Source organism: Piliocolobus tephrosceles, chromosome 12, assembly GCF_002776525.5.
Source record: "Piliocolobus tephrosceles isolate RC106 chromosome 12, ASM277652v3, whole genome shotgun sequence".
NCBI lineage: Eukaryota > Metazoa > Chordata > Mammalia > Primates > Cercopithecidae > Piliocolobus > Piliocolobus tephrosceles.
The window spans coordinates 46,046,278-46,069,606 of record NC_045445.1 but is presented as its reverse complement, the minus strand read 5'-3'; the positions used below and the strand labels follow the sequence as shown (position 1 = coordinate 46,069,606).

Sequence of the window (23,329 nt, the reverse complement as noted above, 5' to 3'; positions counted from 1 at the left end):
ATCGAAATTTAAATCACTTTAGATTAATGAAAATTATAAAGTCAGTTCCTCAGTTTCACTAGTCACATTTCAGGTGTTCAATAATTCTGTTTGGGCTACTGAATTGGATGGTGCAGAGATCGAACATTTCCATCATCACAGGAAGTTCTGTTGGATAGTGCTGTAAGGGTGAGCTCAGAGGTTTTAGGTAATGTGCACTAATTGAATGATGTGACATTTTAAAAAGGTTCATCTGGAAATATATAACTTTTAGCTCTGAAGCGTATCGTCACTGTATCATGGTTGGACAATGTCTGAAACCCATCTTTTCTTCAGAATTTAATTGGTTATGTGCTAAGAATTGGGAATCTGGGCGATAAAATGGTCTGGAGGTTTTGCTTTGCCGATTGTTACTTATTTACATGACAATGTGTAATACCTCAAAAACTATTATCTCACTTTAAAATTTGAAATTACCATCCTAATTCTAAGGTGATATTATTAAACTTTTGCAGATTTCTAATTAGATACACATTTATATATCTTCTATATTTAAAATATTGGAAATGTTCGAGTCAGATTTATATTTCCCAAATCCTTGATTTTCATTCACCTCTATTCTCATCTGTGCTATAAATGGCTTCCTGCTGCACTGAGGGATGGCAGAGATTGTGTCTGTCGTGTTCATTATTGTTTCCCCAGTGTTTAGCACTGTTTGTGGCACAAAATGGGTGCTCAACTGATATTTGTTGCTAGGCTCCACAGCCTCTTCCATGGCTTGACTTGTGTGAGTACCGTGTGTACTCTGCCATCAAGTACTTTTTCCAAGCGTGGTCTTCAAAGGGGGTTTGTGGGGGTTTGTTTATTGTTTTGCCTTATCTGCTCATAAACTCTCACCTTTAGCCAATCTCCTAACAGATACTGGGTTCCAAACTAGAGAACAGAATTTATGGCCAAATAATATCTCTAAAATCTCTGTTTTTAGGGAATAAGTCTGGGAACTTTAAGGGCTACCAAATCCCCAGTTTTATCATTTTTATTTTGAATACTTTAAAGACATTTGTAAGTCATCATTTAAGCACAGCCAGAGATGTAGCTAACTTCCAGGATAAATGAAATGGATTCTTTGAGAGTGGGATGGAACCATCTTTCTCCAATGAAGTTTTTGTTGGAAACATTAGCTGCTTTCTGAAAGCCAATTTCCTTTTTGGAGGAGGCATTATGGAAACCAGGAAAGCATGGGGAGGAGAATATTGGGAAGTGGGAAACTACAGAGTTAAAAAGTGCTGCATTCGTGTCTGCATTCAGGCACTTTACTTAGTTTATCAGTGCATTGGTTGCCATGTAAACAGCCAGCTTCTGGCAGGAAAGTAGCTGGATCAGGTGGCCTGGCTGTGACAGAGAACACAGATATTGAATCTATGAAACCAAGAGTAATCGGTACAACCATTTTTTTCTTTTACTTTTTAAAAGTGTTTATCAGTCCTTTAAGTTCTTTTTGTCTGACTGCTGTCTTTAAGTAAGAAAAATGTGAAATAAATAAGTTTTTGGGTATGCAAAATTGGGAAGATGGACAGGAATTAGTCCCTCTATGAAATTTCCTCTGAATCTCTCATAATTTCTGTATCCTCATCCCTTCACCCTCAATCCTCCACCACCCTCTGTGACCCTGCAGGCAGCTGGGGCAGCATAGAGATCGTCTCTTGAACTTGACTTTCTCTTCCAGTGCTTGCCTGCCAATCCTATGTCCCATCCTGGAGAACTTTTATAGTCTTCGACATTGCAATGGATAGTAACCAGTTAATAAGATGAGCCAGTGACTGTATAGTGCTCCCCAAAGTGCCATCACCTAAAATAGCCCTTTGGAAAGTGCTCATTTAGAACTGAGAATTTTAGTGTAGTGGCAGGCTGGATTTGGGTAGTGAGCCCTTCAGTGGTCCTCCAAATCCTATGGGAAGCTTAATTACTTCACCTTTCTGTAAGGCCAACAGTTTTCAGAATTTGTGGTCTCAGGACAATTTTACACTCTTAAAAACTGAGGGAGATTTCTGGTCTGGACATGTGGTACAGACCTGTTTTTCATTGTTCCTCCCTGCTAAGCATAAGTATAAACCCTGGAAATAATGCAAGAGACAACCAGGGGAGAACTCTGAAAGGTTGTAAGAAGAAGGCAAACTGGTTTGAGATCCAGGGAAAAATAAAGAGCAAGGGTATCCTGTTTCCCACCCAGCAGAAGAAAAAAACCTAGTCCTGGCCATTCCTGATACCCAACTGAATAACAGAGGGCAGCCCAGGTAAGCTTACTCCTCCCTTGGAGTTCCTCTGACAACATCAGGTGGGCCCAACACCACAGGTAAGGGGGGATCTTTAGAAACCCCACCAACAATAGTGGACGAAAGAAGCATTCGCCTTCTCCCTGGGCCTGAGATGCCCCACTTTCACTTAGAGATATCGAGGTGAGAAGGTAGAACAGACACGAGGCATAAAGTGATGGCAAGCGGCCCAGTCTGGGAAGGCTCTGTCTCAGTGGGTGTATGACTGTCCTCCCTACCCATAGAGACACCAACAGTGCAGAGCACCAGTAGAAGTGTCCCACCATACCTACCCTCACTGAGAGACACCTGGAAGCCTGACCTAGGGAAACCTTTCTGCTCCTTCAGGCGATATGATCTGGGACAAATGTCAGCATCAGTGATACCCGATAAACAAGAGCGAAACAATACTGAAAATTAAACTGCTGTTAGAACAGCAGACCACAAAAGTAAGCCAACACCTGCATGTGAAGCATAAATAATGTGACTGACTGCAAAAATAAAAAATGTAAATAGGAGTTTCCTAACATAATAGGCAAAATGTTCAATCAGAAATCATCTGTCATACCAAGAATCAAGTAAATCACAACTCAACTGAGAAAAGGCAACTACTGCCAACATTACGATGAATCGGATGTTGGAATTATCTGACAATGATTTCAAAGTAGCCATTATAAAAATGCTTCAACAACCAATTAACATTATCTTATAATAAGTAAAAAAAAAAAAAAAGGAAACTTGCAGAAAAGAAAAAGAAGTTATAAAAATATAAGAAAGAAGGAAATCCTGTCATTTGCTACAGCATGAATGAACCTGGGGGACATTATGCTAAGTGAAGCAAGGCAGACACAGAAAGACAAACCACATAATCTCACTTATATGCGAGATCTAAAAGAGTTGAACTCAGAATTAGAGTAGAATGGTTACCAGGGACTGTGGCTTGGAGGGAGTGGGAAATGGGGAGAAGTTGACCAAAGGGTACTAAGTTCCAGCTAGACAAGAGGAATAAGTTCTTAAGACCTATTGCGCAGCAAGCTCACCGTAGTTGATAATAATGTATTGTGCATTTCAAAACTGCTAAAAGCATAATGTTTTAGTCTACACATTGGGTACAGTGTACACTGTTCGAGTAATGGGGGCACCGAAATCTCGGAAATCACCGCTAATAAACTTATCCACGTAACCAAACACCACCTGGTCCCCAAAAACCTATTCAAAAAAAGAATAGATCTTAAATGTTCTTGCTGTGAAAAAAAAAAAAAAACAAACAAATAAAAAGATAAGTAGGCCAGATGTGGTGGCTCATGCCTGTAATCCTGCCACTTTGGGAGGCCGAGGCAGGCAGATCACTTGAGCTCAGGAGTTCGAGAACAGCCTGGGCCACGTGGTAAAACTCCATTTCTACCAAAAATACACACACACACACACATACACACAAATTAGCCAGGCCTGGTGGAACGCGCCTGTGGTCCTAGCTACTCGGGATGCTGAGATGGGAGGCAGAGGTTGCAGTGAGCCGAGATCACACTACTGCACTCCAACCTGGGTGACAGGGTGAGACCCTGTCTGAAAACAAAACAAAAGAAAAAACAAAAAAAAGATGAAAATGTGAGGTGATGAATATGTTAATTAGTTTGATGTAATCATTGCACAGTGTATACATATATTAAAATATCACATTGCACCCCATAAATACATGCAATAATTATTTGTTAATTAAAAATAAAAATTAAGTTAAAAACAAGAATTTAAAAAAATACATACTTTGTGATTGTCTACTATTTTTCTAAAGACCCTTATAATCTACAGGTTCATTCTCAATTTTCTTTTTTTCCCCCTTGGACTTATTTTTTGAATAAAACTGGCTTGTTTGTCCCCTCCCCCACCAAAAACATAAATTATAGAACGGTAAAATAAAATAGCAAAAATGAAAAACTTCCTGATGGACTCAATAGAAGAGCAGAGATGACAGAAAATAAAATCCATATCTGGTGAAACTACCCTTCAGGAATTAAGGGGAAATAATTAAATTCTCAGTTGAAGGAAAACAAAAAGATTTGTTGCTAGCAGATAATACTGTTAAAAAATAGCTAAAGGGATTTCTTCAAACAGAAAGTAAATGATAAAGAGCAATCAGGAAGGATGAAAGGACAACAGAAAGAGCAGAAATGTAAGTATATAAAGTAGACTATCTTTTAACTCATGAGTTCTATAAATCATATTTGATAATTGAAACAAAATTATAACACCATTTTACACTCTAGACAATGATATTTAAAAGTGGGGAAGGTAAAGGAACCTAAATGGAAGTGAGGTTTATACACTTCAATCAAAGTGGTAAAATATTGATATAAGTAGACTGTTATGACTCACATATGAATGTTGAATACCCAGAGAAACCACTAGGAAAACTCTACAAAGATATATATTTTAAAACACTACAAATAAGTCAAGATGGAATCATAAAAAATGCTCAAGTAACTGTCAGAAAAGCAAGAAAAGGGAAACAGAAGAATAATAACTGAAGGAACCAAACAAAAAACAAATAATAAAATAGCAAACAAGAATTAATATATCAATAATTACATTAAACAATTATATTGAATGTTAATACAATTACAGTTGTCCCCTTTTATCTGTGGTTTTACTTTCTGAGGTTTCAGTTACCCATGGTACAGTACAATAAGATATTTTGTGAGAAAGACTGTGACTGTGTGAACACAATCACATAATTTTTACTCCAGTACATTGGTATAATTGTTCTATTTATTAGTAGTTATCATTGTTAATCTCTTACTGTGCCTAATTTATAAATTAAACTTTATCATAGGTTTGTGTGTATAGGAAAAAAAAACATAGTATACATAAGGTTCAGTACTATCCATGGTTTCAGGCATCCACTGGGGGTCTTGGAATGTATCTCCCTGGAATAAGGGGGAACTACTCTATATGCTACTCACAAGAAACACATTAAATTTGATGACATAGGAAGATTGCAAGTAAAAATATAGAAAAAGGCATACCACATAAGTATTAATGTTTCAAAAATCTGGAGAAGCTTCATTAGTATCTGATAAAGCAGTCTTCAGAGCAAAGAAAGTTAAAAGAGATAAAGAGAGACATTACCTAATGATAAAAGGATCAACCCAGCAGGAGGATATAATGATCCTTAATGGGTACACACCAAACAACTAAGTCTCAAAATTCATGAACAAAAACTGATCAAGCTAAAAGAAGAAAGAGACAAATTCACAACTATAGTTGGGAACTTCAATACTCCCTCTCAGAAACTGATAAATCTACTAGACAGAACATCAGTGAATATAGGGAAGATCTGAAAAAGACAACTAATTGATCTAATTGAATATTTTTATCTAATGTTGAATATTTATTGAATATTTTTATGATTTTATATTGGTTTATCCACAGTGGTTTTAAATTATATCTATTTGTATAGAACACTCCACCCAACAACAGTAGGACACACTTTTTTTTGGCACCTACAGAAAATTCACCAAGATAGATCATGTGCTTGGCCATAAAACACACCTAAACAAATTTAAAATAATTGAAATCATGCAGAGTGTATTCTCTGACCACAATTCAATGAAACTGGAAATCAGTAGCAGAAAAGTATCTAAACACATGGAAATTAAACAACACTCTTCTAAGTAATCCATGGATCAAAGAGGAAATCTCAAAAGGAATTTTAAAAAAATACATAGAACTGAATGCAAATGAAAACACAACATATTGAAATACGTACCACATAGCTAAAGCAATTCTGAGAGAGAAATTTATAACACTAAATGTTTACATTGGAAATAAAGAAAGGTCTTAAGTCAGTAATCTAAATTTCTACATCAAGGATCTAGAAAAGAAGACCAAAATAGGGCCAGGTGTGATGGCTCACGCTTGTAATCCCAGCACTTTGGGAGGCCGAGGCGGGCGGATCACGAGGTCAGGAGATGGAGACCATCCTGGCTAACATGGTGAAACCCTGTCTCTACTAAAAATACAAAAATTAGCCGGGCGTGGCGGCGGGCGTCTGTAGTCCCAGCTACTTGGGAGGCTGAGGCAGGAGAATGGCGTGAACCTGGGAGGTGGAACTTGCAGTGAACCAAGATTGTGCCACTGCACTCCAGCCTGGGCGACAGAGCAATACTCTGTCTCAAAAATAAATAAATAAATAAATAAATAAATAAATAAATAAATAAATAAACAAACAAACCCAAAGCAAGCAGAAGGAAGGGAATAATAAAGAGCTGAAATCAATGAACTTGAAATAGAAAAACTATAGGGAAAAATAAATTACACAAAAATTTGCTTTTTTTGAAAAAAAGTCAATAAAACTGGCAAACTTCTAGCAAGACCAATAAAAAGAGTTAAGATCCAAATCACTAATACCAGAAATGAAATGTGGAATAACACTATAGATCCTGCAGTCATTAAAAATATAATGAGAGAATATTATGAACAACTATACATTCATTTATTTGAAAACTTAGAAAAAATTGGCCAATTTCTCCAAAACAGCAAACTACTAGAACTCACCCAATATGAAATAGATAATCTGAATAGCTCTATAACCGTTAAAGAAATTGAATTCATAATTTTGAAAGCTCCTACAAAAGAAATCTCCAGGCCTAAATAGCTTCAGCAAACAATTCTAGCAAACACTTAAAGAATAATTAAGATCAGTTTTACACATTTTCTTCCAAAACATAGAAGAGAAGGAAACACTTCCAGCTCATTTTATGGGCCAGTATTATCCTGATACCAAAACCAGACAAAAATAATACAAAAATAGAAAACTACAGGCCAATATCTCTCTCATGAACCTTGACACAAAAATCCTTAGCAAAACACTAGCAAATTGAATCCAACAATGTATGAAAAGAATTATACACCATGACCAAATGAGATTTATTTCAGTTTTGTAAGGCTGGTTCAACATTCAAAAAGCATTCGGTGTAATCCACCATATCAACAGGCTAAAGAAAAAAAAATATGATCATATCAACTGATGCAGATAAACCATTTGACAAAATCCAATACCCATTCATCATTAAAACTCAGCAAGTTAGGAATAGAGGGTGTATTTGTTTCCCAGAGCTGCTGTAACAAATTGCCACAAACGGGGTGGCTTAAGGCAAGAGAAATGAATTCTCTCACAGTTTTGGAGGCCAAATGTTTTAAATCAAACTGTTGGTTTCTTCTGAGGTCTCTGAAGGAGAATCTGTGCCATAAGTCTTGCCTAGATGGCTGCTGGCAATTCTTGGTATTCTTTGGCTTGTAGATGCATCATTCCAATCTCTGCTTCTGTCTTCACTGAGCCTTTCCCTTTGTGTGTCTCTGTGTTAAGACTCCCTCTCCATTTTCTTATAAGGACAACAGTCATTGAATTTAGGGTCTGCTCTAAAATCAATGATGATCTCATCTCAAGATCCTTAATTACATCTGCAAAAACCCTATTTCTAAATAAGGTCACATTCACAGATACTGGAGGTTAGAAATTGAACTTATCTGTTTGGGGGACACAATTTAACCTCCTACAGAGGAGAATTGCCTCAACTTGATAAAAACACCTACAAGTAACCTGCAGTCAACATTATACTTCATGGTGAAAGACTGAACGCTTTTGCCCTATGATTGGAAAGAATGCAAGAATGTCCACTCTCATCTCTCTTATTCGACATAGTACTGGAAGTTGTAGCCACTGCAATTAAGCAACAAAAATAAATAAAAGGCCTACAAATTGGAAATGAAGAAATAAAACTCTCTATCCCCAAAAGACTTGCATCTAGATTATACAGAGAATTCTCAAAACTCAATCATTAAAAAACTAACCAATCCAATTAGAAAATGATCAAAGGATATAAACAAATATTTTGCTGAAGATGTACAAATGGCAAATAATCCCATTAAAAGATAATTAGCATCATTATCTATTTGAGAAATGCAAATTAAAACCACGATGATTATATTACTTCATATCTGCCAGAATGGCTAAAGTAGAAAACTGTGGCAACACCAAATGCTGGTAAGAATGCAGGACAACTGAAACTGAATCCTTTTTTTTTTTTTGGAGGGAGTTATGTATAAAGGTACAGTCATTATGGAAAACAGCCTGGCTGGTTTTTTTTTTAATAAAATTAAATGTGCAACTGGCATATGATCCAGCAATTGCACTCTTGGGCATTTGTGCCAAGGAAAGAAAAATTTATTTTCACGCGAAATCTGTACCTGAATGTTCACTGGAATTTTATCCAATACCCCAAAACTGGAAACACCCCAGGTGTCCTTAAATGGATGAATGGTTAAACAAACTGTATTACATATATGCCATCAGGTACTACAAATCAATAAAAAACACAAACTAGTGATACACACAACAACTTGGGTGAAATTTTAGATAATTATGCTGAGTAAAAACAGTCATCAATTCCAAAAGGTTACCATGATTCCTTGTATATAACATTTATGAAATGACAGAATTTTAGAAATGAAAGATTGGTGGTTGTTCATGGTTAGGACAGGAATGAGGTGCAGGATGGAGGTGAGTGTGATTATAAAAATGTCAACATGAGGGGTCTTTGTGGTGATGGAACTGTTCAGTATCTTGACTGTGGTGGTGAATACACAAATCTACACATGATAAAATATAGAATTAAATGTGCATGTGCACACACACAGCAGTACATATAAAACTGGAGAAATATGAATAAGATTGATAGGTTTTATCAATGTCAGTATCCTGGTTGTGATAGTATACCATCATCTTACAAAATGTTACCATTGCTGGGAACTGGGTAAAGTAAACATGAGATCTGTCTTATTTCCTAGAACTGCTCGTGAATCTACAAATATATAAATAAAAATTTCAATTAAAAATTATTGAGGACCCCAAAAAGAAACTGATATGTTTTGCCTGAGATTTACCCAATTTTAAAACTATAAGTCCCACATTCAAGGAATTCCCTTGGTACTGGGAAAACTGTGTCAGTTGTTCTCTATACTCCCAGACAGTTTTGGGTCCTGGACAAGACTTTAAGAACCTGTGTAAGGCTGCCCTTAATACAGAAGAAATTCTCAGTTTGGTGTTGTTACCTCACCATCATCTAGAATTTGAGTATCTTCATATGATAATTTGTTAGAAACTCCCCTACCCCTACCCCAGTAAGACCCAAAAAAGCTCAGTTTTCTTGTATGATTTATTCTGCCTTCTCCCCCTCACCTTGGATTCTTCAAATAAGATGTCTTTGTAAGTGTTCTGTGATGAAACAGTGTTATCAGAATGTGAGTATGTACTATTTTTTGATTATCTTTTCAGGTCAGGTTAGTGTGGTGCAAGTGACCATCCCAGACAGTTTTGTGAACGTGACTGTTGGATCTAATGTCACTCTCGTCTGCATCTATACCACCACTGTGGCCTCCCGAGACCAGCTTTCCATCCAGTGGTCTTTCTTCCATAAGAAGGAGATGGAGCCAGTTTCTGTAAGCACACATTTTCCTAAACTCTTCCCCTTTTGTAGTTCTGACTGAAAACTGTTGGGGTAGAAAAAATGTGAAATGTGAAAGAATGGCATGCCAGTGACAGTAGTGGCAGGAATCTCAGATACAAACGTTTGAAGACAACTGTATAGAGAAGATCATCATCTAGGTAACTTAACTCTTGTCCTCTCTTCATATTTAGCTATAACCCATTATCTCAGGTCTGTGTAGGTCCACATCAAGTGGATCATGTATTTTAGAGAAGACGGAAATGGTTCTTCTCATAGGTGAAATGAACAGTAATTCTGAAAGGGCTTCCCCTCCGCCTTTATCTCCCTATTATTTCCAGAAGAAATTAGTTCAAATGCAAGTCCTGATTGATCTACAGATCTCTGCCATATTTAATATCTAGGATCTGACTGTCAAGTGAACTAGCTCACTGTGCTAGACTGAGGCCTGACAGAACGAGTCTCCCCAGATGAGTGAAGAAGGGCCATAGTAGTGATGAACCCTGTGTAGTTCATCAAGAACAGCGTAAGGATAGAGGACAGGGGATGGAGTGGGTAGGCATAGGGTCTGGGGGAAGAGGTTGCCAGAAAAGGGTGGGTTGAAAGTCAGGGGAGGAGAATGATTTCACATGCAAGCTGCCTATTCCCAGGTTTCCTTCATCAGGCCTTGAGGGAAATTCCTTCTTTAGCCCAAGGATTCAAATTGTATACTCAAAGGTGTATGTGTGTGTGTGTGCCTGTGTGCTCACGCACATGTTTATGTGAGCACATATGCCATGCATGCCTACACATATCTCTTGATGGAAAAGGTCTGTAGCTTTCTTCAGGTTCTCAAAAGGTTGCATGACCCAAAGCAGAGTTTAGAGAAGAGACAAGTCAGTGTGGTTTGAAGTAGTTGGATGCAGCTGAATTGGGCCTTGAAGGAAAGGAAAAGTTTTGATTAGTAGAAAGATAGAGGGAGAGCAAGTTGAGGAGGCTGGGGGAGGCCTAGGGACAGGGGTGGAGAAGAAGGAAGGCATTAGTTTAGAGGAGCCACATGTTGGCCAGTGTCACTTCAGCCATCACTAGTCCTTCGGAGGTGCTGAGTCCTCTGTTTACAAATCCTGAGCATTTGTTTAGCAGGAAACGCTGTACAGGGGAGATTCCATCAACGCCACTCTCTAGTCCAAGTTAAACAATTTTGCTCAATACTGGTTACTTTGGACAAGTATCTGAATCACTCTGTACCTCTCTTTAAAATATGGTAGATCAGCAATACCCGTGGGAAATCAACTGGCATAATGCATGTGAAAAATATAAAGCCCTGTAAGTTTTATCCCTTGTAAACACTATTATGATTATCATCATCCACAGCAGCACTACCACCAACAGTGCTTCTACCAGTTTGCATCACCCAAAATGTCCAGACCCAAGGCCTTGTATGTAGGAGTCAACTAAGAAATTATTGCCTTCTTTTGCAGGATGCTCTGTTAGATTGTGGATGACAATAATCACATGACCTTTCTTCCTTTTTAAAGTTCGATTTCCAGAATAGTCTTTTCAACACATTCTTTATCTGTAGGCTTGACATCTTTCTCATTTTGCCAGGTGGGGCTGGATTTAGAGAGACCTCACCAATGTATTTTGAAATATTTTCTGCTTGATACTCAAATCAAGATGTTCTCAACTGCCTGAAGGCTGGGCAAGGCCAGTCTCAGTTCAAAAACCACAAATTTTTATTTATGCCTCCTCTGACATTGGGATTTACAAGGCCACTTCTTGGTTGAACTGTGTGTCTAGTGAGGAACTGGGAGGGAGCTGCAGAGCCGAAGGATCTTGTGACCAGCAATGAGCTTTTTCTATGCCAGGAAATGCAAGGGAAGAAGATATGGTGATTGAATTGAGTGTGGCCTGAGCCCAGAACATCTCTTAGAAGCACTTAAAAAAAATCTGTTCACAAATAAATATTTATTGAGTAGCTTATTTACTTGCCATTTGCTTCATTCTCCAAAATGTCAGTTACAGGTGGGGCAAGTAATTTAAGATATATACTCTTTTGCAATGTCCACATTAAAGGAGGGCATCTGCACTGAGCTGCTGGATCAGGCAAAACCTGCTCTTTGATCTTAAAGCTGCATGATACCTGTGTTACGCCTGGGCCTTAGCCGCATAGAAGATAAGCTTTTGTGTTTTTTTTTGCTCCCACAGCTTGGGAGCAATAAAAACCATCCCCCAAAGGCAAATTTTATCTTCCTTCTATTTTCCTGTCTTGCTTTAGCTTATGCTAGCCAGATCCCCATTACAACCATATTTAGCTCTCTACTTCTAGAGAACTGGAGTCCTTCCCCTGTCTCCCCACATCCTGCTGGCATGGGCTTCTCACTGCTTTACCAGATGAGTAGTTTTGAAGTCCTAGTGGAAACCTCCTGATGAATGTCAGTTCTTCTTGCTCTGCCATTTATTTATTGACTGGGTGATCAAACGACTGCTAGACCGTTTGATCGTTTGACCTTTCAGTTGTTCAATTCCCAATCTTTAAAATGGGGCTACTAACCTATCTCATAGGTTTAATATGAAGATTAAATGAGATGATGCTTGTGAAGCACTAGGAAGCCTTCTACCCAGTAAGCATTCAGTGAATGCGAGCTTTTAATATTGGCATCATCACTTACAGAACGGCGATTTTGCAAAATCCCTGTTCCCTCCATACCCCTGGTGATCCGGAGGGACTGAGTCATGGGCACTAGGGAGCCTAGCTCAAGAAGATACACTTGAACAGGGAAAGAGCTCTTCAGGGCCATCCTAGTCCAAGATCTGCTTCGAGTTCCACTGTTCACCAGGTCACTGTGGCTAAAGGGAGGGCCCAGGCCCTTTCTCTGCCTGCTTCTTATCCCTGAACTGACAGCCTGCTCAACCAAGAGGTTGCAGACATCCTGTGTTGAGGTGGTATTTTTCAAAATGGGATTTGGTCTCCATTTCAAGACTGTTTCCTCTTTGAAAACATTCACAATTCTGTGGAGCATGTTGTATGTTAATCTAGGGATTGTTGGTGGAACATTTATGGGAGGATAAAAGGACTGCTGCACTATTAGACAGTTCTGTGATTTATGGGACTAAGATGTTGCCAGACATCAGTGGTCACACTGAGAGATTCAGTTCAACTCCTGGGTTGATGTGGCAGTATACTGTATAGCATTCAGCTCTCAGATCCACCCATTTCTGCTCAAACACAGCACAGCTCGTGCCTCAGTACTGAGGGTATGGAGGAAAAGGCAGTCAGTCAGTGTCTAAAAATGACGCATGCAAGAGACGCTCGGGGAAGATGTAGCTGGACCTCTCAGGTAAGAACACTTATTGGTGTACTACTGGACTTCTTCATTATTTGGAGACTCCAGGGCACTGGCACCAGCTTTAGGAATGGGATGGGAGGGTCTGACTTTGGTAACAATCAATATCAGCGCAAGCCCCTGACAAAACTGGGACAGTCTTGAGTTTACCTTCTCGCATCCATGTCTGGAGTTCTTCTGCCTCTTCCTAAAGGCTCAGGACCCTATTACTGCCCTGATCAGGGCAGTGGCCAGGTCTTTCCGTAGTCCCATCTTTCCTTTCCTGAAATCATTGTGTTAGATTAGCAATTGACTCTGAGGCCTGGTATTCCTCAATACCCAGGGGCTGATGTTATTTCTTACTGACTATCCCCTGTGGCAAATAGAGACTGAAGTATCCCACAGGTCTTCCCACTAAGAAGGCCAGGATATTCATTAACATGGTCCTTCTCTCAGAGAAACATTCCTCTCAGAAAATAAGAACAGCTTTAGATAGTCAATCCCTCAGCAGGGAATCTCAGCTGAAAACTCTAGGCCAGGTATGGGCAGGCTAACATGGAAATTTGGGGTAGTCTGGTGCCTTTCTGGTCATGCAGATGGCCTCATCTTCCATCCAGCCTGTTAATGCTAACACTGCATACAGAGACCTTACCTGTCCATGAACAGAGCATGCATTGACTCTACTTAGCATGAATCTCTCAGACAATACTTATTCTTCAAGAATGTTCATAGTGAAAAATACCCTTTGCCAGTCTCATAAACAACTTGGACAACTTCTTTCCCAGGACCTAGTGTTCTTATGTTCGCTGGCTTCTCAGATTTTACAATACATAGGACAGAGCCACACAACAAAGAGTTGTCTGCCCAAAATGTCACCCCTACTGAGAAATACTGCAAGTTCTTCCTTGCCCCACCATCAAATTTATGTATTGTGTCCCATTCACTTTTTGCTAAATCTGATAAATTCATCTCATGGTAAGGTGTTAGGGACTAGTGATAGCTTATTTTGGTCTCTTCTAAAGAATGCATTGAATCAGGGACCTTCCATGCCTTCTTCCAAAAGGAGCAACTCAAATGGTAGATACCCAGGCAAATGGCAGGTTGGTAAGAGAGTTGGTTTGGAAACAAGAGAGTCTTTCTTTGGTATCCTGTTTCTTTCACATGCCATCCCAGCCCCCAATACAGTCCGAATAAAATTCTGAGCTTGTGACCATTGCCACCTTATACCTGCACACCCCTTCCCTACCCCATGGCTAGCCCCTCTATCAGCAGCACAAGAAAGCAAGAAGCTGGAAAGGAAAGAATGTGTGGTTTGCTGTGGACGTCCACGTCCTCCACGTTCCCAGAAGGAAACTGCAAAAGCAGCTCTGGAACCTAATTCCAACTCAGGTTCAAACAGAAAGCAAACTGAATTCTTTCAACCCTTCTTGTTTATGCTCCATGCTTCTAGTTAGAGAGCAGTGTCACTAAGCTGAGGAAAAAGTCTTTTAGGACAAATCTGGTTCCCAGCTGCACAGTCTTGTGTGACTAGGAGCTTGGCACAGTAGGAAGGGAAAGGTTGCTCTGCAAAGAACTGAGGGGCCTACAATTGCAGCTGGCAAATGTTGAGGGCATCATGTGGTGAACATACTCAGCATGGGAAGCACCATGCCAATAAATAGCAGCAATTGGCAGGAGAAGGTTGGGCTGGAGCAGGGAATGGAATGGCCCCAAAGAGGGAAGGTTGCCCAGGAATCATCTTTCTCACCTTAAGAAGGACTATGAGTGCCATCTTAATATATTCAGTGGGAATCAGGAGGTCTGAATTCCAGGTCTGACTGTAAATTGTGTGACCTTGGGAAAATTGCTCCCTCTATTGAGGCCTTGGTGTCCTTTTTTGTATTAGAAAAGGATGAATTTGAGTTCACTAACTGCAGGCCTCTGGGTCAGATTTGGCCAGTGGATGTATTTCAGTCAGCCTGCCCAGTACTTTGTTTGTTTCAACAGTTTGAATGCCTTGTTTACGTTGACTTTTCAGTTCCTTGCAGTCCCCATATCTGTTATGATCTTACCACTACTTACCAGCCCCTCCCAGCCATTTCCCATATTTCCAATATCCATCGGGCTCCTGAAGGCCCCTTAACCTTAGAAACCACAAACCAAACTATCTCACAAGGGTCTTATAATTACTGTGCAATTATGACTCCACCCATCAGCCTCTAGCATCACCCAGGGGGCAGGCAGAGAGGACCTTGGGAGAAAGCAGGGCAGTCTACCATGAACCCAAGCACAAAGTGCAAGTGGGTAAAAAATTAACAAGCACCCTTTAAGGAAACACTGGGATGGATTTCCTTAAAAAATCACCTCCTCCTCACCCCCACCCAAAGATGTGGCCCATTGAAGATCCGGGGCTTTTTCTGGACCTCCATTGCTTTGATGTCCAAATTGATAATATTCTTTCTTTGAAAAGTATACAAGCCACACAGGATCATGGGCCAGGCTTTGGCCACTGTTCAGCTTTGATTTTTAAAAGAGTTATTCTTTTATGAAAAATGGAATCAAGTTGTAGTCCTTCCTATATGATTAGATAAGCAGTTTCAGGAAAACACTTCTTTCTTTTTTTCTTTACAAGGACAGTGTGACTGTGTGGACTTCCCCCTAACAGAAAGCCCCTCCATGTATGTGTCTGGCTGCTGCTGTCTACCCCCAGGTACTTTACTTCTCACACAGAACTGTGAAGCCAAAGCCTTGGCTCTTTTAGGTCTCCACTGTTAGCCCTCACTACCCTTATTTCTGTCTCTAATACCTTTTAGTGTCAATTGTGAGAGGGCGAAATGTATTAGACTACAGCATGAGGAGCTAGCATATAAAAGGTAGTAAAGGTCTTTTTCGTAGGTAAGGTTTCAGGGCCTCATTGCTTACATACTCATTTCACCTTGACTCATGCCCAATTGTGGGACTTTTACAGTGGGCATGGACACATGGATACAGTGAACACTTTTACTTCTTTTCATATCCTAATTCTGGCCTAAAACACACTATTTTGGCCTCGTGATCTCTACAGAAATAAGGTCCTTTTCACCTGGATCCTCTGGGACTTGCTGTGGGCCTCAAGCAGGACTGATGTTGTAACTCATTGTGATGTCATCAAGCATCACTATAAAACAGGGCTGATGTTTTACACTGTCCACAGTCTCCTTGGGAGGAGGGGAAGTGGCCAGGTATTGAGGCTGTAAAGGGCACTCTTGATGGACAGCAGGCTGAACTCCAGGTAAGAAACAACAAGACCTCAAACTGCCAATTAGAAAGTAAATAAGCCCCATGCTGCCTTGTGAAAGTGAAAGCCTGATAGCATGGGTGTCAACTCAAATGAAAGTAATCCTCTGATGTGTTGAACCTCCTCCTGTCCCACTTGAATACCTTGAGTTAATCCTGGCTTTCTTGTTTGGAAGTCAAACAAGACCATTCTAGGGCAAAAGTTTGTGATTTCAATACGTGTGAATGAATGAATTATAAATGGCTGCATTTATAATGCAGGCAAGAAAGCATGTTGATGTTAGAAAAAATGGGAGAGAAACAAATAGTTTTCTCTTTAAATGTACTCTTTTCCTGGGATTTTTCCCTCAAAATCCAACTTTCTGCCTTAGTTTTGAAATATATTGACTTTCTGCTTAAAGGAAAATACATTTGAATTCATCTAGACAATATCTTTTGGTTTTCTAATTGCTTTCCCTCTTTTATTGGCCTATTAAGGTAAAGCCCACAGTACAAGGAATTAGGAAAATTGGATCCCAGATTTGTCTCAACTGTCAATTTTGTGTCTTTTATTTTTTAACCTCTCTGGGCTTTGGTTTCTTCTGTAAAGTGAGGGAAGTGAATTAAATGAATTGTAAGGCCTTCCAGTAGATTTTATGAAAATATTAGTCTCACCAGACTAAGACAATACAATTTATTGAACAATAACAATCACTTGAATAACATACATTTACATGAAACTAACAAAATATGTACATAGAAGGTGTGTATTATGAAGGGACCTCAGGAATTACCTAATCCGGTGATTACCAAGCTTCAGTCATTGATGTAACATCTACATAATTTTTGTCATATTTGTGTATCACTAGCACTATTTATTATTTAATGTTATTCTCCATATTGACCTGTTTTCTTAAAATCTTTTAAAAATCTACCTTAATCTACCCTATGCAACAATATTGAGGAAGTCATAGATTTAATGTGCTAGATATTTATCTTTCTAATACACATTCAAATTTGTAAGTTTTCATTTATGTACTAACCAAAATCAACTTAACTGCCTATATTTGGTAAATACATATCATACGTAAAACATTACTCTCTTTTCTCATTCAGATGTGGAAAGTAGAGGTTGGAGAGATTAAATAACTTTGTTTCTTATCTAAAAGCAGGTTACCATGGAGGCATGACTAGAGGCCACCTCCCCTAACTATGTCACAGTGAGAGGCAGAGCTGTGACTAACTCAGGCCACCTGACCCCTAGACCAGGACCCTTTCCACCACATCGTGCTGCTCCCACAGTTGCCATTATGATCTAAGTATCTATGCTCTTTAATAGAGATGGAACTAGAATCCAGATCTTAAGTTTAATAAGTTACAATAATAATAAATGAGTCCTGTGGCTTTAGATGGGTCATTTAGTCTCTCTGGGTCTGAGATGCCTTATTTGTTTAAATGACAGAATTCCAGTTCTGCCTTCTGCCACATGGAGAGAAAGATGGTAGCTATCACTGGCTGAGCACTTCCAAGGTCCTTTACTAGATTTCTTTGTTTCATCTTCATAACACCACTATAAAGGGATGGGAGCAGATGATTTCTAAGATGCTTTTCTGCTTTGCTTCTAAACAAAACAAACCCAAATTTGTCTATCCAAAAGAGTAGATGTGTCTAAAAGGAGCATGAACATTTGAACATTTAAGGAAACCAGATAGTCTCACTGGGTAAGGTAAATTCAAATTTTAAGACGTTTATAAAATGGTTAAAAAAGTGATAGTTTTGGTTTCCCATCAGACATTTATGTTCTACATAATGAGTTTCTCTCAGGTGGATTCATTAAGTGAGCATCTCGATCTCATAGCCCAAGCTTAGGTGTTGAATCCTGTCAGCTCCAGCTGCCTCCTCCTCTGTAAGACAGGCATACTTCCTGATGACATCACAGAGCTGCTCTGAGGGCCAAATGCGCAGCTGTGAGCAAATTAAAGTGCCCCACTGAGTTGAGAAACCTTGGCCACAGGGACCTGTTCCTGGTGGGGGGAAGATGCTGTTTCTTTATCAAAGGTAATGTGTTTCAGGTAGCTTATCCTAGTCCTGGACACTCTCCACTTCTCATTTCTGTTATTTTTCTGTCTAGATTTACTTTTATCAAGGTGGACAAGCTGTAGCCATCGGACAATTTAAAGATCGAATTACAGGGTCCAACGATCCAGGTAATGCGTCTATCACTATCTCGCATATGCAGCCAGCGGACAGTGGAATTTACATCTGTGATGTTAACAACCCCCCAGACTTTCTCGGCCAAAACCAAGGCGTCCTCAACGTCAGTGTGTTAGGTATGAGCACTTTTTTTCTGCCTTTTCTTTCCTTGGAACAAGTTAGGACACTGAATGAGCCAGGACAGTGAGTTATGATGCCAATTAAGTCTCTGTAGGTAAATATACTACCTAATATTTTCATTATCAGGGAAATAGAGACAAGCCACTAGCCCAACCAATACAGTAACACTGAGAAATCACTCATAAAGCATGCAGAAACAATTGTGCAAAAGGGCTGCCAAAATGACAGCAGTAGATGACCCAACCTCCAGTGATCCCTATCTCTGAGGGAAGGAATGAGAACAGATGAGACAATCCGCTGTCCCACAAAATGATCACTAGCAACTCTTTTAGAGGAAACTTCCATTTACAGCCAGACCTACCTGGGGGAGACTACTGTCAACTTATTATTCCTTTTAAGCGCAACACAATTCCCACTATTAAATTATTCTTTTGAATAAAGACAGGAGAGTTCCTTTTTAAAAATGCTAATGCTATTTGGAAAAAGGACTGCACATTAATCTAGTGTTGATAGTCAAAATATTTACATACAAATATTCATTATATGATATTGGGCAAGCCATATCTGCTCTTAAAATGAATTTGGAATCTCATTTGTTCAGTATTTATTGAGTCACAGTGATGGAGGTGTTGTTTTTGCCCTTGGGAAGCTCCCAATTTTGGTCATTTCTAGAAGTCCTTCCAATCTCTGTCTGAGAGGACAATGTGGGCTAAGCTCCCATCAGTAGACTGGGATTGGGAAGTATCGAAGCAAGGGATGAAAGGACTGCCGATCCTCAACTCTTACAGACAGACCAGTTGAGATGAGCATTTTCCCACTTCTAGGTAGCCCCGAATGGAGCTGATCTAAGAGTCATTGCTCCTCTCAAGCTGTGTGCACACATCACAAGAAAGGAGGAACTATATCAAATCAGTGACTTAATAATTGAGTAGCTTGGAAAAGCAGCAATTGGTAACAAGGTGCATACCTAAGAGAACTGTTTACAGTTGTCCTGGCTTGCCACTCAGGTAATGTCACAAAGGAACCAGCTGACATTTACTGTGAGGTTTGCCACTGCATCTACCCACCTGGGAAAGAGGGAAAGGTACCTAAGAGCTATTTTTTAAAGAGTGGGTTAGCTTAATCAATCATGTTTTTATCTTACTGAGTTCTGTGCCAGGAATTGGGGTACAGGAACAGACAAGAGAAGTATTACTCAAGCACTTTCCTGGGAGAGTTTCTGTTCCGGTTTGGAAGACTAGTGTATTAGTCTATTCTTGCATTGCTGTAAAGAAATACCTGAGACTGGGTAATTTATGAAGAAAAGAGGTGTAATTGGCTCATGGTTCTGCAGGCTGTACAGGAAGCATAGCAGCTTCTGGGGAAGCCTCAGAAAACTTACAATCATGGCAGAAGGCAAAGGGGAAGCAAGACGTCTTACATGGCTGGAGCAGGAGGAAGGGGAGGGGAAGATGCCACATGCTTTTAAACAACCAGGTCTTATAAGCACTCACTCACTATCACAAGATCAGCACCGAGGGGGAAATCCGCCCCCATGATCCAATCACCACCCACCAGGCCCTACCTCCAACATTAGGGATTACAATTTGACATGAGATTTGGGTGGGGACACAGATCCAAACCATATCAACTAGTTATATATATGGGAACTAAGTGGTGTGCTAGAAATGCCAAAGCATCAAACTGGCACTCAGAAGACCTGAGTTTTAGATCTTACTCTGTACTCAGTGACCTAATACAAGTCAGTCCACCTTTCTCTGACCATTGTGAGATGGGGTTATAATTTCTGCCCTGTCTTCTTTATAGATTTGTTATGAACAGTTTTGTTATTTTGCCTACAAAATGAAATACTGGAGATCAAAGGGTTTTTAATTGTTAAAAAAAACTGGAGGGATTAATCTGCTAACGATTTTCTGTTGCTTCCTGGTTCTGAGACGTTCTGACCAGAAACAATCTAAAGAAGCCAAGCCCCTTCATCTCAGAGCTTGGAAATAGCCCTGAGATAAAGTTAGACAAGAACGTTAATATTCTTAAATTTAAAGCTCAGAGGATCCCAAATCAATTTCCATAAGAAGTTGAGGGTCACTTCCTTTCAGAGGTGTTTTTTCCCATGAGTCTTTGGGTCAGGTAGCTCTGCGTCATGACTTTTCCTTAAGCAGCCAGGATCTAGACAAGGTAAAAGGCAGAAGGGTCTGTGGATTTCCTTGTTTGTTTGGGAACTCTAAATAATATTGTTTTTATTAATTGGGCAAAGAACAAAGGCCTCCTCCAAATTTGGCCTTTTTGGGAAATTTGAGGCTGCTAATTTTCTCTAAAAATTGCAGTGACTATTTGCAGTTCTCAAATCTCGTTGTATACGACTGCCTATTTTGCTTGCCCTGACTGAAAGGTGAGGCAAGGTGGGGACAGGTGGGTAAGAGAGAGAGGCTAATTGTGGGGAGAGATGTTGACATTTCCTTAAAGATGACTCTCATAGCAATGTATCTTTCAGATGTTTTCTTAGCCAGCAGTGAGCATCAATCCCATGCATTTACTTGTTCATGCCTGAGTTCATTTAACAAACCCTGAGCACACATTGCCAGTCACTGTGCTAAACAATGGACATGGGGAGATGTAAAAGATAGGGTCTTAGCCCTCCAAAATTCAGTCTAGTGAAGGAGACAGATGCATAACATAAAAGCTTTCAGTGGAAGTATGAGACGAGAACTATGAGGACACAGGGGAAAGGGCAAAAAGCTGTATCAGGAATTGGAGAAGGCTTATTGAGGAAAGTGACTTTTGTGCTGAATGTTAAAGGGTGTGCAAGAGTGTGTGACGAAGAAGAGGGGCTGAGATGGCAAGGCACAATTTAAGTGAAGGAAAGAGCAATGGGCAAAGGACCAGGTGGTTTGGACAGCCATTCATTTGAGAGCTTTCCATTAGGTATGACAACCTTGGAAAATTAATCTCTGAAAAATACCCAGATCAAGTTTGAATAATTATTTTGTGTGCATTTGGAATGAGCATCATCTACCTTCTGCAATTTGGCACATAAAAAGAAAATGATTGATTTAAGGAAGGTTTAAGAACCTACTGAAGCACTTTCTTTTTTCTTTTTTCTTTTTTCGTGAGCTGAGCCTTTTCCTCCCACCTCAATTCTATTGAAAGCAATAAAGCTAAATGGTAGATCAATGGCTTTGCCAGTTAAAGACCCAAGTTCCACTGGGGACTTTAACTGGATGAAATGTCAGTTCAATCCTGAGTCAGTAGTTTTAGAAAATATATAGGTTTGGGACTTGGTTCAAAGTGATTCACTAAATGTTTTGTTAATAAAAGGAGAAAAATATTCTAAGCAAAATAAAATCCCTATCTGGGTTTGATTCTGGGCTCAATGAATGAGTGCAAGTCATTCCAGGTTTTTGCCATAATTTAGTTCGAGTCCTGGTGTCCAACTTTGTGATGAAATACCCCCATTTAATTTTCTGTTCAAATTGTTCTATTCTGCTGTAAAGGCTATAAAATAGCCATCTTTTTAAAACAGCAGTATCTAAATCTAGTGATAGCTGCAATGGACTTCTGGTTAAAATAGCTGAGTTTAGAATAGGCAAATCCAACAAGTTGTTCCTACCTGAGAAAGTCATTGGTAAGAAAGAGAGAATAAAGAACTAAGTAGAAGGATACTTCTTTTAATCAAAAGACACCTGCTTAAAAGATAGGGCTAGTGAAATGTTTCAGAATTATAGCTATATGCATCTGTCTTCTCGCACCTGTGTACAGATAGTGAGAGTCTGGGATGACTGAGCTGAGCAGAAGTCAATGGGAGAGCAACTTTAGTAGCAGGAACTAGTCCTGCTGTGGCCAACAGAAATTCCAGGTGCTAGGCCCTATATATATTATTGTATTTAATCTTTGGATCAGTCAGAGGTTAGATAATCTCCTAGTCACGTTTTACAGATGAGTCAACTGAGGTTTGGCTAAGTTAGGTAACTTGCCTACACAGATCCAGGGTAGAGTTACAGAGCCAGTATTCTGTGCGGATCCAGAGCTGTGCCCTTAACCACTGTGTCTCAGGTAAGAGTTGTAGGACTGAGCAGTATGACATATTTCATGTCTAACTCACCTAAATTAGAGAACCTAAGCTTTGAATGGTTCTAGCGAAAAATGAAGATAAGCAAGGTGAGCTGGAAAGTATAGAAATGTATATCATTATTTGTATATAAGGTAGATATATAAGGTATATAAGATAGGGGTATAGATATAAAATAAATATCTAAGATAGATAAGAGATATAAGATAGATATATAGATATGATAGATATATAAGATAAATGTATAAGATATGTAAGATAGAATAAACCGTGCAAAGTAAGATGAATGAGGAGATTCAGATTCCCAGCTTCCCACAGGACTTCTCCCCTGACGTGTTTTCTTTTTTTTTTTTGAGACGGAGTCTCGCTCTGTCGCCCAAACTGGAGTGCAGTGGCCGGATCTCAGCTCACTGCAAGCTCTGCCTTTCGGGTTCATGCCATTCTCCTGCCTCAGCCTCCTGAGTAGCTGGGACTACAGGCCCCCGCCACCTTGCCCGGCTAGTTTTTTGCATTTTTTAGTGGAGACGGGGTTTCACCGGGTTAGCCAGGATGGTCTCCATCTCCTGACCTTGTGATCCGCCCGTCTCGGCCTCCCAA

General features: G+C 39.6%; 1 protein-coding gene across 3 annotated transcripts in view; it reads left to right on the top strand.

Annotated features, from left to right (window-relative positions):
• The window catches only part of VSIG1 (V-set and immunoglobulin domain containing 1), a 62,971-nt gene that overhangs the window by 31,657 nt on the left and 7,985 nt on the right, over positions 1 to 23,329 (top strand). For 2 of the 3 annotated variants that reach the window (XM_023202997.1, XM_023202996.1), the window contains exons 2-4: positions 9,625 to 9,788; positions 13,006 to 13,113; positions 18,464 to 18,662. In XM_023202997.1, the coding sequence (XP_023058765.1) occupies positions 9,625 to 9,788; positions 13,006 to 13,113; positions 18,464 to 18,662 (471 nt within the window). The remainder of the gene's footprint in view (positions 1 to 9,624; positions 9,789 to 13,005; positions 13,114 to 18,463; positions 18,663 to 23,329) is intronic. The other variant, XM_023202998.1, reaches the window with a different exon arrangement.